A 17,683-nucleotide genomic window follows, 5' to 3' on the forward strand; every position below is an offset into this window, starting at 1 on the left:
TATAGCAAAACTTGCAAGTTCAGTGACTAGAGACAATACTACATGGTAAATACCCAATTTTCACATTTACTTTCTTCCTCAGCTCATTGCAATAAGTAAATAACATCCATAAATCCATTTGATTTGCTTCATTGGAAGGAAATCATAATTATCATATTTTCTTCCAGTTAAAAATACTGAATTAACAGAAGAAATCAATATAAAGACATCCAATTCTATGACGTCATAGTTTTTCACTAAAAACTTATGCATTTTAGAATGATAAGTATCTAAGCTTTCTAAAACTATAAGGTATAAGTCATTTTAAGCCAGTTTACTTCATCAGGGAAACAATGTTGTACCCCTACCCCCAGCTTTTGTGCACCCCATACCGATACATGCAATTCAAAATTGACTCTAGAGAAGTAGTGTATTGTTAAATATCTCATGTTAACACTTATTTTCTTGTCTAATATGTAGAAATAAATTTACACAAAAAACTGTCAAAATTTGGTTAATAAATAGTAAATCACAATTGTTACATGGTATTTTTGGTAAAAAATTTCAAAATTGTCAAAAAAATTCATTTGAAAATCGTTCTATTCTATGTACACAAATTTATTTTGCTAAAGTTGGTGTTTCTCATAAAGAGCAGTATCTGAGCTTTCCAAAAATGTAAGATTTGTGTTATTTCATGCTAGTTTACTTAACGTAGGGGAGGATATAGTACCCCCTACCCCTACCATTTTTCGCCATTTTTCGGTACATGCAAATCAAAAACCAGCTCAGAGAGGTAGTGCATCCAAAAATATCCAATGTTAACATCTTGTAGAGATGTTGTAGAGATGTGGGGGGGTGCACAGTGGACCCCTCCAGCCCACAGACTACCCTCCCTACAGAACTACCCTTCAATTTAAGGTACTATCACAGCCCCTCCACAAATGTAGAGGGACTGTGATAGTATATGTGCCTCGAAAGTGAGAGACTTAAACTTTTGCTCAAACTTTCCTCAATGAATGTTTCAACCATTCTCTTTCGAAAGCAAGAATAAAAATTGGGGTCACCATGAAAACTTTGGTACTTGAGAAACAAATTACCCAAGATTTACTGAGATTTGAAATTCAAGATGTGGGGATATTGTAAAGAAATCAATTTTGCCAAAGACAGGACTGACCACATGACAGTATCAAAGTGTACAGTTCTGTTTTTTAACAAAGATATCAAACAAAAACTGAAATAATTGTCATTACCTTCTTCATCAATGTTATTGTCTGGAATATCAATGGCGATTATAGATGCATCGGATTCCTTCCATGAACCACTGAACATACTGGCAAAATATCCTGACTAAAAACAAAACACAAGGGCTTGTTATTGCAAGGCAATTTACAATGTCATTGTGCATTCTTTTTTCATTTATTTTTATTATTCCTGTTAAGATTGAAATGCACTTATATCAATGAACATTCATGTCAAAAATTACAATTACTGGTAATCTTATAAATAAGCATAACAATTTTATGGGTATATAGGTATTACTCCGTCCTACAGGTTCAAAATGCATTGTACTTGTACATGCATTTACTGTTAAACAGAAGTTACAGGCCCGTTGACGCACAATAGGGGGATTACTTATGACACATCATTTGCATACACTGGGCGGGAGTTTTTGAATTCTCATATGGCTTTGAACGTATGATATATTTGAATAATCATGATGGGCACTTCGGCGACACATTTAAAGAGGAGTCAAATGGACATAATTTAACACATACATCATTTGAAAGCTTATTATCTCTACTTCAAGAAAATTGACAATTTGGAGCTCACAAATCGGGCCATAACCCCCTAATTTGCATTATCAACATGCATATCCAATTTGCATAAATGTGATATAGTATTATAAATTTATTGTTAACTTCTCTAAACATACGTTTAAACTATCGAGTGATATATCAAATGAAAGGTAGTTGCATGTACATTACAAAATGAATATCCAAAGAGATATTGAAATTGATTTCACTGAACTATTTTCATATTTTTATGGGAAAAATATTTTCCCCTTTAGAATAACAATATTTTAAAAATTTTAATACATACAGCCCTATCATACAGCCACATTGTACTTCATTTGAAAGCTTATTATCTCTACTTCAAGAAAATTGACAATTTGGAGCTAACAAATTGTGCCATAACCCCCTAATTTGCATTATCAACACGCATATCCAATTTGCATAAATGCGATATAGTATTATAAATTTATTGTTAACTTCTCTAAACATACGTTTAAACTATCACGTGATATATCAAATGAAAGGTAGTTGCAGGTACATTACAAAATGAATATCCAAAGAGATATTGAAATTGATTTCACTGAAATATTTTCATATTTATATGGAAAAAATATTTTCCCCATTTAAAAAATTTTAGCACATACAGCCCTATCATACAGCCACATCGTACTTCATTTGAAAGCTCATATCTACTTGAATAAAATTGACAATGTTGAGCTATCAAGGAAGGCCGTACCCCTTTATATGCATAATTTACACTGGTAAGCAATTTGAAGAAATGAGATATAAAATGAGAAAATTCATTGTTAACTATTCTAAACATACTTTTACACTATCGAGTGATATATGGTATTTGGTAATGGTATTTGCATGTAAAACACAAATTGATATCAAACATGATATTTAAAGTGATTTTACTGAAATATTTTCATATTTCTGTTGAAATAAATATTTCCTCTTTTGAATAATTGTATTTTAAAAAAATAGTGACATTGTCTCTGTTCACTACCATATAGTAACATCAAAACAAGCCAACAATTGTATGAAACATGGACATACATACAGACAGACTGATATACACAGACTGGCACACAAAGACTGGCACAGAGTGATGAGATTGGCCCTCAAGTGTGTCTTGGCCCATGGAGAGTGATAAAGATATAACAAACAGCTGAATGTACAATAAAATACCGTAGTTAAATATAGGCAAACTGGCATTTAGGGTGAATATGTTACAGCAATTTGATTAGTTTTTCTTTTTCTACTTCTGTGATAATTTTTAAGACAATCAATCTGCAGGGCAGTTTATGTATTGACAAATATGTTATCTTTCACAAGCACTCAGTAGAGTGTTCTTGATTTTTCATTTACAATAATTGACATAGACTGAAATACATAACATGCAACCTAGTTTACATTTTGCCCATACACCAGATACATGATGAGATTTCAACATACAATCATTAACTCAGAAACACTACAGGGAAAGGTAAACATTGTTTTCTTCAAGAATAACTTGTGCATCCACATCTGGAACAACTTACAAACTTAACTAATTACACAAGGATGAAAACGGCGGCTTTAATTGCCCACAAAAATACATCAGGGGTGGACCATTTGATAAAAGGGGTGTCTGGAAGATTGATGAGGTACATTATCTTTTTATCCGATCCATTGTACATTCTTTTTTCCCACTCTCCCACCTTTTCTTTTTACACACCTTCTCTCGCGATTTTTTTATTGACATTTGTTTGGATTTTTTTTCAAAATCTGCCAGAAACCCCCCCCCCCAGGATATCAAATGGTCTACCCCTTTGAATTGACCATCTTTGCATGAGTTATACAATGACCAGATGGCAGGAAGTGTGTCGACTATTTACCCTGATACTCTGAAACATTGAAAAAGTTTTGGAATATATTTGTTGGAAATCAAACCTGCTAAAATCAACTCAGCTATGTTTTCTAATGATTTTTTTTACGGCATTTCAACACGAAATACAGTTTACCCTATCAAATGCTTACAAATCACCACATTATATACTCTTAGTTCCAGTAGGTATAAAATTACCGAAAAAATCTTTAAAATACAAAATGAAAGATATCCCTGTAAAAATGACAGTTTCACAAAGTTGCCCAAAAAATTCAAAATTCCAGATTTCAACCTAATTTCAATATGTCATATTAAAGAGGCACTCCCACTTGGTAACATTTTTAAAACACATTTTTTTAATGCCAACGGTCGATATTTGACGTGGTGACTGCGCGCCGATTGCGAGATATTGATATAAACATGTCATTTCCCGAGCGTATTTTTTCACATCCCAAAATTTTACGATTGTTTCTGATTTTGATCCGAAATCCCCCCAAGGTTTGTTTTTGTGCTGATTGACGATATTCTATGGAGTCTACAATAAGTTTGAATGCACAATTAATTTACTTCCCACTGCAAAGCCTTTATATACAGCATTATGCCATTACCTCAGGTAAGTTTGGTACTTAGTTTTTGTCATTTTCATTGTTCTAAATCAGTTGTACTATATTTTTAACCATTACCACATAAACATCAGTTTTTACGTGTCAAATATTAGCTGCCTCTGATGACTATATTTTGTCGTCTGCCACACAGTACGCTGCGCGCGTGGTATGCGTCTATGCATACCACGCGGCGGCCGCTATGTATCAACCACACGTTACTGTGCTAGTCACCTATGTGAATTCTGGTGGAATCAAACTTTGTTTTCCGTTTTTTCTCAGCGTCAGTAAGACTAGGCTTTCCCCCGGGGAGCATGACCGATCATCGATGCGAGTGGTACTGTGGTGTACAGCAGCATTAGCGTAGACTCGTACTCCATAGCTTAGTTGACAATGGCCCCAGTGCCGAACGTTTGATGTTCGGAAGCTGAATTTAGGTGGGCCAATGGAATTCAAACTTTTACTTTTTTGAGGACATGTTTTTATCGATATCTCGTGATCCGCGTGCAGTCGCCATGTCAAATATCGACCGTCGGCATTAAAAAAATATGCTTTAAAAATGTTACCAAGTGGGAGTGCCACTTTAAAGGGACATTATTTGTATCTCTTGATTTTTTTTTTTCATTTTTTCGATGACTGAAATCCCCGCGGTCAAATCAATAGCCTAAATTGTGACTATGGACGGCTTCAAGGATATGTAAAACCACCTCCCTGCTCTTTACGGCAAGGTTCAATGTTTGTAAGGGCATCCAAGTGATTTGAACCACCCACCAATGATTGAACCCCAACAAAATTGCCAGGTTCAACCTAACTTCAATACATTATATTGAGATAAATCTTAGATACCTGTATACCAAATATCAAAGCTATCAGATCTGCACTTTTTGGATAAAAAAATTTTTGACCAAAAATTGGGAAAATTGCCCAAAAATTACAAATATGATAATATCAGTATAATTTGTACAAATTTGATTGAAGTCATCCTGAGGAACATGAATATTAACTTTAAGAGTGATCAGACAAGCGATTTCAGAGAACAAGACTTTTTGACCAAAAAACAGAAAAAATACCCTAAAAATACAAACATGCAAATTTCATCCAAATTTGTTCACACATAATTAAGGATACCTAAAGGAATCTGCACACTAAGTTTCAACCAAATGTGACCTATGCTTACTGAGTTTTAGCCATTTGTAGGATTTTTCCTTTTTTCCCCTCATTTGCATATTTTTTGCACTGACATGTCCATTTGAACAAATTCACATCTCCACCCCTAGATGCACCTGTACACTAAATACTAAGACGGCAGCCAATTCGGTTTAGGAGTTTTTGATCTGGACGGACTAACAGATATACATACATACATACATATATACATACACACAGACGCCGTTTTGCCACCTTATAAGAATACCTCCCATTTGCATATATATATATGCATATATGGGAGCTAAAAATGAACTAAAGTATCAATGCAACCACAAGCATTATGATGTGAAAAAAGTGCGTAGAACATGAACTTAGTTCTGAAAGTTAGGCCAAATTAAGTAAATTCTTTGTTTTGCGTCCACTCTCAATGGGAAAAGGTACGCCTTAACACAATGTAATTTGCTTGCAGCAAATAAAAAATTGTAACAAAATTTTAGTTCAGAAAAGCTCAGCGGCCATGTCCTAAAATTTCCTATTCAAATACACTATGTGTGTTTTTTATGAAAACCTTAAAAACCTAAGCGGGTTGGGACGCAAAACAAAGAATATAATTACTTTGGCCTTATTACTTGTTTGTTGAATGTTTGTTTTAAAACATATGAACACCTCTTCTTGTTTACAATATTATCCAATACCGATGTCTAGCTTTTATAGGTAAGAGGCTGTTTCTCCAAACATGCCCTTTGTTTGGAGTATAATATAGCAATTTACAGCATAAGGAAACTTTTTAATGTTACTCAAGAATACCAATATTTTCTTGGAGTATAATATAGCCATTAACAGCATAAGGAAACTTTTTAATGTTACTCAAGAATACCAATATTTTCTTGTAATGTTGTAATCATGAAAACAGGATATATAACATTTTGATTTTAACATATATGGTAAATGATTTGAACGCCAACATTATTTCGTAAAGATGTGTTGGGAAAATATCACCAATTACTATTAAGTGCAAACATAAAAAAGATCCACATGAACGACACTATTGTAGTTGTTGAAATGTAGCTCTGTAGCTGAAACAATGTGTCAGTAGGTATCCCAATGATTTTTTTAACTTTCCTATCACATATTTTTGTTAGTCTCATTTAAAAGTACATGGAATTTCATGAAAAATTGATATCTCATTTTTAAAAATCGTCCAAAGTTTAAGCGAGATATGACCTTTATTTGACTTATTTATTTTATTTTATTTATTTTATTTCAAAAAGTTTCATTTTCACAGCTTTGTGGATTTTTACAAAAAAGTGTACACATACTTATTATGCATTTTCAACTAGGAAACAACCAATAAAAAGTCATTTTAACAACAAACAGCAAGTGAGAAACAGAGTTTTAGCACAAAACACCACCAAAATATGAGAAAACTCCATTAAAAATGAGGCTACTCTTACTAAATGCATTACGGGAAGGCTCCATTAACTTAGGAATACCCTACTTCCCTAGAGGATCAATTTCACAGACCTGCCTTTCCTACAATGGCACTACAATAGCACCAGCTGGATTAGATAAACATAACAATGGAACATTACACACCTTGGGGATTAAAAGTCTTCTGTTTGTCACCCGAGTTGCTCAGGCAAGGACTCGGGTTTCAGGTACCATGCAAGTTAATGCAGTCATCCCCTAATGGTTACCCTCATAATGCCTATTTTTTTCTGTGTACTCAAGATAACGGTAACAGGGAGAAAAATGGGCCAAAAAATGCCAATATTGCCAATTTTACCAACTGATAATATTTGCAAAAATAAATGCAAAATCCCTATTTTCAATAGCGCACAAAATCCAAACCGTAAGACCTAATTGCATGAGAAATTTTGGCTATGTGAGTTTGATTATATGCTCCAATGTCTTCTCTAAATTTGATTTAAACTGCTAAACTGCAATAAAATCCCGAAAAACCTGACATTGCGAGTACCGGTAAGTCAAAATGACTGGTTTTAGAGATCAAATGTTGAAAATTTGATTGCTTGTTATTGCTAGATATAATTTAAAATTGTACAAATTAAAAATACCGCAATTATACGGTGTCTCTCACATTTGATCAAAATTGGTATATACCAGTATGGGTACCAAAGATCAACAATAAATGTTGTTTATCTGTTCAGTGCAGGAAAATTCTACGTTGATGTTATGACAATGATTTCTGCACAGTACAACCAGAAAAACAACAAGAAATATTTAAACCAGAAAAACAAGAATGACAAAAGTAATTAAGGTCTGAAACTTTAGGTACTGGATGTCAACTTTAGCAACATGCATAGCAGAAAGGCAGCTAGCGCCCTCTTAGTTTGACCATAGACGGTCTTCCTCCCCTCTACTGATGGTCTTCCTCCCCTCTTCTGTCTATGGTTTGATCTGGTCTGTTAATATGTAACAGTTCATACACAATGACAGGAAATGACTCAAGCATGTTTCAGACACTGGCCACCACTCCTGCACATTTGCAGGATTTCCCTTTTTCTTACCTCATTTGCACATTTTTGACACTGATGTGTTCATTTGAACAAATTCACATCTCAACCCCTACATCTACCTGTACACCAAATACTGAGACGGTAGCTTTGGCAGTATGGGAGCCTTTGTGTGTGACGGACATACATCCGCACATACCCACAAATATACAGACATGCAAATCAATTCAGCTTATATGATAACCTCACATTGGTATACCAAATGTGAGTAAAAATACCGCAATTATACCAGTGTTGCAGCCAGGACGCGCCCTTGTGACAATGTCGCCAAAACGGAACCCGTTGTCCCCATTCTGGTGCACTGCGGGTCACCCCGGGCACACTCATGCGGCTCGACTGTGTGACAGACATTCTCCTTGTCTGTGACTGTGTTCAATGGTTGTAGTCTACAAGTAATATGAGTGGCTGACGATGGCCTTTGTTTTGCATGTTTACTTTGAGGCTTATAGTTATACCGGTATTTACGTATTTTAGAAGCTGTGATTAAAAGTAACTATTAGATACAGCACTTGATTGTAGTCAGACTGAACTCTGATTGAAGACAGATATGGTTTATACTGTTTTTGCCTCACATTAAAGCATAGCGACTTGGTCCCGGTAGTTTGAATTTTAATTTGTGAAACTGATTTATGATAAAATAATACAAACTTTGATTGACAACTTACACATGTTGTCCCCAAAATGTGCAAAATGTCCCCAAAAATAAATGTTAGTGGGACACAGTGTCTCCTGGTTTCAAATTCCTGGCTGCAAACACTGATTATACGGTGTCGTTCAAATTTGATCAGAATTGGTATATACCAGTATGGGTACCAAAGATCAACAATAAATGTTGTTTCTATCTGAAGTGCAGGAAAATTCTACGTTTATGTTATGACAATGATTACTGCACAGTACAACCAGAAAAACAACAAGAAATATTCAAACCAGAAAAAACAAGAATGACAAAAGTAATTAAGGTCTGAAACTTTAGGTACTGGAGATCAACTTTAGCAACATGCATAGCAGAAAGGCAGCTAGCCCCTCTTAGTTTGACCATAGATGGTCTTCCTCCCCTCTAGCTCTACTGTCAATGGTTTAAGCAGGTCTGTTAATATGTAACAGTTCATAAACAATGACAGGAAATGACTCAAGATCAGTGGAGTTGGCCTGTTCCTTACTGGTATGCCATCACTCCTGCACATTTGCAGGATTTCACTTTTTCTTACCTCATTTGCACATTTTTGACACTGACATGTTCATTTGAACAAATTCACATCTCAATCCATGCATCTACTGAGATGGTAGCTTTGGCGGTATGGGAGCCTTTGCGTGTGACGGACATACATTCGCACACACATACCCACAAATATACAGACATACAGACGCCACTGACTCATTATATAAGCTCTTTTTGGTATTTATATTCATACCAAATATGAGCTGAAATGAAAGGCATGCCAAGGTAAGTACAACCTTTTATTTTTCTTATTACCAAGTTCTCAAAAAATTCAAAGCTGTAACTACCTAAGCTAGCCGGCCAGTAGCTGAATAATCAAGCCATAAAACGTTTCAAACTGTACATCTTTTATGACACAAAGTCAGGTACTTCACAATATCTACCTTTCAGAATAAAGATAAATTCTGCATGAAAAACAAATTTTGATTCTACATATTCACCAACATCAACAATAGTAGGCCGCTTAAATGTATTTTGTATCCTACTGTTATGTATTGAACTGTTGCTTTGCAAGAGTTTCCACGACTTCTCCAATAAGTAGCCTTCATCATACACTTCTACATATACTCCCTGATGAGTTAATTCATACTGAAAATTCCACTGATTCCTCATGACATCAAAATGAGTACTGACTAGAAACTGAAAGGCCAGTTTCAAAGCTTTTTTTCTTATTACTACTATTGCAGTACCAGCTACCGGTACTCCTATCACCTCCTCATAAGCTGCGGCTTGACAGGCTTGAAGAATATATATTATGTAATACCAGTTAATACTAGAGGATATTTAAAATCTAGTAGTGTCTAATAATATCAAATTAATATTTTTTATTTGACAGATAGAAAATTTTGTTTTTCTGAAAGGGGAAATTTATTTTAAAGTTTAGTTCCCAGTTTTCACATTTTTTATTTGTCACACTGACCAACGTGTTTGCTAACGCAATGAAAATTTGGTCGCCGATGCAAGTACAAGTTCAATTACACTTCACTGGACGCCATCTTGGATTTCTTGACTGTGAAATTACGGTATCTGCTAAAGTGCGGGCTGCGGGTTGCGGGTTGCGGGCTGCGGGTTTTTAGAATTATGGCTAGATTTCTAATATATGTAATAAGGCATTTATTATATAAGAAATAAAACCTTAAGAAGGTGTCTATTATCAATAATCATGATCAGGTCTATCGTACAGTATCCCTTTTCCTGCCAAGTCCATATTTCACCATCAGGTCAAGATGGTTAAAATTAATGAAACACAACTAACTATATGGTGTATTTTAACGTAATACTGTATATTTGAAGGCTGTTGAAATCTGCTAAACTAAAAGCCGATTCCGAGAACATTTATTTATTCCGAGCTGCCTGGCCATTACAAATAATTAGGGATCTGAAATCACTTTTCTTTCTTGCTATAGATGTGAGTGAGAAATAATACCAGACTGACAAAAAAATTTGCGCCTCGGAAATGTCGCCACTTATCGCGGAATGAAAATTGTTACATTTCTAGTATCAGGCCATATGAAGTAAATTCTTTGTAATGCATCCATTCACAATTCGATTCTAGGGCAACACATACAGAAAATTAAACAATGCCTACTTAAATGCAATGTGTAAGGAAAGATTTGACTTAAAAAAGCGTAGAAGTGATGTGTATTTAAATGCCATGTATTTTTCATGAAATCTTTAAAAAGAAAAAGACGTACAACAAAGGACTTAGTTTACTTTGCCGTTTCAGTTCAACCGAGGTCGTGACCGCAGAGAACGACATTCTGCTAACATTTTACGCGAGAATTTCAGCGGGAAAAACGCCTGTGCGTTGACTTATTTTCAGGAATCGATCTAATAGGAATATTTTTGGATGAGTTTGTGTTCTGCAGCTCTCAATAATTGTGTATCTCCTAATATCATGAACGTATTCTATGACTTGCACCTGCAGTATGATAGTTGCTCCATGCATTTGATCCAGCGTGACTATGAAAAGTTTCCTAGGACTATAATCGTGTTCACCACAATAAAATAATTTTAAACGGCATTGAAAACGATTTTGAAAGTTGTGCTTTTATCAGCGGTTGAACTAATCTGAAGTGTGAGAAGGGCATGGCATTCTATGAAAAAATAATAAATTATTAGGCGTGTCGAGTTCAACAAATTGAAGTTCATCTCCCAGTTCATCTGTGCTGTCAACGATCCGAAACTTACTTTTAAACTATCCATCCTAATCATAACATAAAAAGTTAATATAGCGAGTTGTTGTGAAATCTGTCTTGTGTTCATATTATTACTCATCCGTGTTCAGTCATATCATTTCGAAAGCTTCAATCGGCAATGCGCTGTGCAATGGCAAAGTTTGGATGGGAAATGGACTACTCTGACGTTGGTGGCGCTTTACCAGAAGTAAGGTAAAATAACGGCATTATTCAAGAAGTTCACGGCTTTTATTCCATAAACAAATATATCTAGATACTATTTTAGCATTTATTCTAACTATTAGCGAAAATGATACCAAAAAACACACATTTTTTCATGCCCGCAACCCGCAACCCGCAAAATAGCGCATCCGTGAAATTACATATGAATACTTTACTTGCGTATGTTGAAACTTTCGAGAAAAGGAGTTTACGGTCGTCTCATACTACATCGCAGCTTCATTATGACTTTCTCCGGCTGATATTCAAATTCAGTAATATATTTTCGCTTGCTGAAACTCTAGCCCACGCGCCAGCTCAACTGGGATCGGTGGTAAATTACATGTGCAATCAATCTGGAGTGGCATCGGGAATACATGTCTCAAAGAGACGTGCGATCGGTCCACATGAGTCCTCGTAAATCCCAACTTACTACAACAAAATACCATTCGGTAGTTTTAAAATGTTTTATTTCATAAAATACTTACTTATTTCAGAGTATAGTGTCATTATCTTGTCAATTTTTGAAGACGACGCGTACGCAGAAGAGTGTAGCGATCGCAGTCAACCAACCATGAACTACCGCCATGCCTAATACACAGCACGCTATTCGATAGCGGCGCTCCGACCAGGTCGATGCTTCTGCTGGTGAATGTGATGGGCCTCTTTGAGTCTTCTGTCCGTAGAAGATGTAGTCATGGACATAGGCGTTATCATCGGCCTAAATTGGATACATCTACCTCCAACTGCCATGACAAGTTTCATGAATTGCTTCTTTTATTACAGAAGCCTTTAGGTCTCCATCACATTCATACTTAATTATTTGCTCTTTCCATTAAGGACTTGAGAAGGTTGCATGCCTATGAATTGGGATTGTCTTTGACAGATCGGAACAAACAACCGTACAGACTGGTCAGTATCATTGCTGATATTGCACTATACAGACTACCGGTATACAAGCATGTTCGTGCTGAACCTATGACTGATGATCATTGTCATTTCATACATCTTCCATTTACTAAACCAATACAATCTCCAAAAAAAATTCAATTACAATACTCAGGGCTCTATGCTGGTGCTACCTTGATAACTAACCTACAACTTGTAACGTCATTGTCTAACCTGTTCACCCCAATATCCTGTAGACAGGTCCACACTCTCCATTGATAACAATGGGTTTGGGCCATACCATTGTAGTGAAAGACTGTAACATGTGAGGTTGTGGATACTTAATCTCTGGAATGTCAAAGTCTGCATATTGACTCAAGGATGTTTACTTAACAAATGCCTAGGGTCATCTCAAAAGTGAGAATCTAAACTATGAAATATGTTTTTTTTAATGCTTTTGATGCCCAAAAGACCATAGAAATCTCTTATACTTCGAATCAGCCATCCTGCATATTTCTAACATTCATCAAAACCTCATTTCTGTTCAACAACTCATAAAACAGTCCACAATGCAGGATTGGTGTACATTCCAAAACTACATATATGAAAAACCCCTAAAATCAATTAGATAAAAAGGGGGGTTAGAAATTTCCCAAAACTATCTAACCGGCGCTCCGTTTGGCTCCATTTTTCGGAATTGGAACCTTGGAACCAGTCTATATATCGGTATCAAATATCAACGCAGTCCGTTCAGCAGTTTTTGACTTTTTGTCGTTTACGGAAATGGACGACATCAAACACCGGTTGAAACCACCTCTATATCACAACTTCCAGTTGTGATAATAAGCAAATTTAGAATTGGCTGAAGTAAAAATGTTTCATGACTTTCAAAAATGTTGTATATTAGTAGCTTCAATACATGTAGCAAGTTTCATCAACTTTGGTCCAGTCAATTTAAATATATATCTCTAATTAGCAAAGTTAATTAAATATGTAAATTAGGAATTGGCTGCAGTTAAAACGCTTAATGACTTTCAATAATGTTAAATCATAGTATCTTTAATATACATACCAAGTTTGGTCGATTTAGATTGAGTCGAATCAGACATATATCCCTAATTAGGAAAAATGCAAATTAGCAACTCTCTTTCATGTCATCCCTTAATGGTTCCCACTGCTGATATATCTTGGTGTGATCAACTTTCGTAGCAAATCTCATCAAATTGTGTGTAGTCGTTTTTAATGAATATCCGTTTTTTCTAAAATCACCAATTATGCAAATGAGCAAAAAGTATGCAAGCCACACCAACCACAAACTAATCAGTTCCTGCCATTTGCTAACTGAATCTATGTACCAGATTTGATTCTGATCTGATCAGCCGTTTTTGAGATAATGGACCAAAAGACAGACAGACAGACACACGGACACACAGACAGACAGACATTGCTGCGACATATGCTCACGTATGTAAACACGTGAGCAAAAATCATATTAATTATTTTTTCTGGTCAAATTTATAGGGTTTATACAGTACATGAGTTACATACAATGTAAGTCAAATTCAGTTAAAACATCATACCGTCTAAAATTGCATCATTCCTATAAACAAGTGACCTAGCGGACGATATAGCTCCGCTGTGGTTTATGGAGAATAACTATTTTTGACACATGTTGATGAAGGAGGTGGAAATCTTTGGTAGCTTAATGCAGTGGCCAGAAAAAAGTGGCAAAAATAGCTGCAAAAATACACAATTGAAGATTTCATCATACTTTGAAAATTTCACAGCGGTTTTTTGAGAACAAAATTTTCTGACCAAAAATGGCAACAATTGCCCCCAAAAATAAAAATTGCAGATTTCATCATAATTTCCAAAGATCAAATATAGTTCATCTATAGAAACCTGTATACCAAATTTCAAAGCTGTTAGACCAGTACTTTTTGAGAAACACATTTTTTGACCAAAAATGGAAAAAATTGCCCCCAAAATTCAAAATTCCAGATTTCATCATAATTTCAATAAATATTATTTAGTTCATCTAGAGAAACCTGTATACCAAATTTCAAAGCTATCAGATGAGTAGCTTTGGAAATACACATTTTTTCACCAAAAATGGCTAAAATTGCCCCAAAATACAAAACTACAGATTTCATGAGAAATTAAATATATATTACTTAGCTCATCTGTAGAAACCTGTATACCAAATTTCAAAGCTATCAGACCAGTACTTTTTGAGAAACATGTTTTTTGACCAAAAATGGCAAAAATTGCCCAAAAATTACAAAATTACAGATTTCATCATAATTTCAATAAATATCATTAAGGTGATCTGTAGGAACCTGTGTACCAAATATCAAAGGTATAAGATGAGCACTTTTGGAAATACACATTTTTTGACCAAAAATGGCAAAAATGGCCCCAAATATACAAAATTGCAGATTTCATCATAATTTCAATAAATATCATTTAGTTCATGTGTAGAACCTCTATACCAAATTTCAAAGCTATCAGACAAGTAGTTTTGGAAATACAGATTTTTTAACCAAAATTGGCAAAACTTGCCCCAAAAATACAAAATTACAAATTTCATCAGAAATTCAATATATATATGACTTAGTGCATCTACAGAAACCTGTATACCAAATTTCAAAACTATCAGACCAGTACTTTTTGAGAAATACCTTTTTTGACTAAAAATGGCAAAAATTGCCTAAAAAATGCAAATTTGCATATTTCTGCACAATTTGATCAAATCTAAAATAGATCATCCCTAGGGACATATGTACCAAATATCGAAGCTAGCTGACTGGTAGTTTTGAAGAAGATTTTTAAAGATATTTTTAACATAAATGACAAAAATTGCCTTAAAAATACAAATATGCAACTTTCACCACGATTTGAACAATCTGACTGAAGTCACCCTAAGTAAACTGCATATAAAATTTCAAAGCAATTGGACAAGTGGTTTCAGAGAAGAAGATTTTTTTACCGAAAACACCGAAAAATGCCCAAAAATAAAAATATGCAAATTTCACCATGATTTGAACAAACTTAAGTGAGGTCACCCCAAGTGAACTGCATATAAAATTTCAAAGCAATTGGACTTGCGGTTTCAGAGGAGAAGGCAATTGTTGACCGACGACGACGGAAAATCAACCTATTTGATAAGCTCTGCGTCGCTGACAGCAGAGCTAATAAAACCTCAACCTGGAACAGCACAATCATAATCTGCTCATTCACACAGGCAGTACTTGACTTTAAATGAATGACCTACTGCATTACAACTGTGTACCAAATTTGAAGGCATGGCAAAAAGTACCACAAAATTTGCAAATTTTGCCTTTAGTTCACTGAGTCATCTTCAGGTCACTCCTAATAGGAACCTGTACACCCAATTAGAAAGTAATGGCATACACAGTTTCAAAGAAGATTTTTTTAACCAAATATGGCAAAAATTGCCCAAAAATACAAATATGCAAATTTTGCGATAATTTCCATAAATTCTATTTTGAGTTATCACAAGGCACCTGCACGCCACATTTTAAACCGATCCGACCATTGTTTAAGAGAAAAAGATTTTTTACTACAATGGCAAAAAAAAAAGAAATAAAATTCATTAAACATAGGGCCAAAGTTCCTGAAGCTACTATAGACATGGATACAAAATTAAGTATTTCCTGACTGTATGAAATTATCTCACTGAGGTCATCCTAGGGACATGTAAACCAAATATTAAAGCCGTCTGACCAGCCGTTTTGAAAAAACAAGCGACTCAACAGTTGACAGAGCTCTGCTGTGTTATGTAGAGAATAACCTTTTGTGACACATGTATTGATGAAGAAGGTGAATATCTTTGATAGCTCATTTCAGGATGGCCTGACCAAAAATGGAAAAAAATTCCGTAAAAATACAGATTTGCATATTTCATCAGAATATATTAGTCTATAATAGCAAATAAACGAGAGTTAATTACATTCTAATTAAAGTAAACTGGACTTGCTTAAATCAAGATTTACGTCATAATAAAACAGCATATCTGTCAGGTTATAAAGAATCTTGAACTGGTTATCTTTTAATATCAGTATTTCTATCCTATTAACCAAGCACATTTTAACTTTCAAATTAATATTGTAAGTAAGTTCTGTTGAATAATTTGAGATTGTACGTACTCAAAGAAAGCACACTGAAGAGACAAATGTTTGTAACTTAAGAAGTTCAAGGTCATCAAAAGCATTATAAGGAATCATGTTACACTTTCATTGCACTGTTTAAACAGATTGCATAATTACTATAAATAGCACGAGGAATCTTACAGCCCAGCTTTACCATAAAAACCCTATCACTTTGACCAATCTTTTGATTGACCACTCTATTTTTTTCCTCAAAAAGTAATCTTATTTTATCCTTACCAAGTCAACCATAAATGGAAATTAGAACTTTCTCTATCTCTATTTATTTGACCACCCTATCATGACAAACTATTATGAGCAATTTCTTTTAGATAACATAAATGGTAGTTCAGAATATATCAAAGTTGGGATTCAGGAAAGTTGCCTTTACTTGTTTTAATCCTCCAAGATGGTAAGCATTTCTCTATGAACTGTCAAAAAAAGTTGAACTTTCTGATAATTCCACACTAAAATTATTTTGGCTGTAATGATTTCCTAATTAATTCAATTATTTAAAATCATATTAATTATTTTTTTCTGGGTGAATTGATAGGGTTTATATAGTACAAGAATTACATACAATGTAACTCAAATTTTGACAAAAATGACAAAAAAATTCCTTAAAAATACACATTTGCATATTTCATCACAATTTGAACAAATCTAAGTTGGGTTATCCCTAGGGACCTGTATACCAAATAACAAAGCTGTCTGACTAGCGGTTATGAAGAAGAAGATTTTTTACCAAAAACACCTTTTTTGGCTTTAATTTGCCTATTTTCAACGATATCAAAAAATAAAAAAAAAAACAGTTTCTCAAAATCATATTTTTCATCCACGCAACAAATATCAAATCAGTAAGTACTGCGGTTCTCAAGATATTTGAGTGGACGGATGCCTCACAAACGGACATACATACATACCGGTACATACATACATACATACATACATACATACATACATACATACAGACTGACCGGACGCCAGACGGATATCCATCCCAATAGCTTCTATAGACTATAGTCTATAGTAGCTAAAAATAGAAAGCATCAAATATTGATATCAAATCTATATGTTTAAATGA

At 34.5% G+C, this 17,683-nt stretch overlaps 1 protein-coding gene across 6 annotated transcripts in view; it reads right to left on the reverse strand.

The window, feature by feature from the left end:
- The window catches only part of LOC139116311 (germ cell-less protein-like 1), a 353,529-nt gene that overhangs the window by 270,787 nt on the left and 65,059 nt on the right, over positions 1–17,683 (reverse strand). For all 6 annotated transcript variants that reach the window (XR_011548279.1, XM_070678942.1, XM_070678946.1 and 3 more), the window contains one exon: positions 1,230–1,326. Coding sequence is in view for 5 of the 6 variants with exons in the window: in XM_070678942.1 (XP_070535043.1) it covers positions 1,230–1,326 (97 nt within the window). In the remaining variant the exon portion in view is untranslated. The remainder of the gene's footprint in view (positions 1–1,229; positions 1,327–17,683) is intronic.

The sequence above is a fragment of the Ptychodera flava genome, chromosome 17 (genome assembly GCF_041260155.1).
Source record: "Ptychodera flava strain L36383 chromosome 17, AS_Pfla_20210202, whole genome shotgun sequence".
In the NCBI taxonomy this organism is placed as follows: Eukaryota; Metazoa; Hemichordata; class Enteropneusta; family Ptychoderidae; genus Ptychodera; species Ptychodera flava.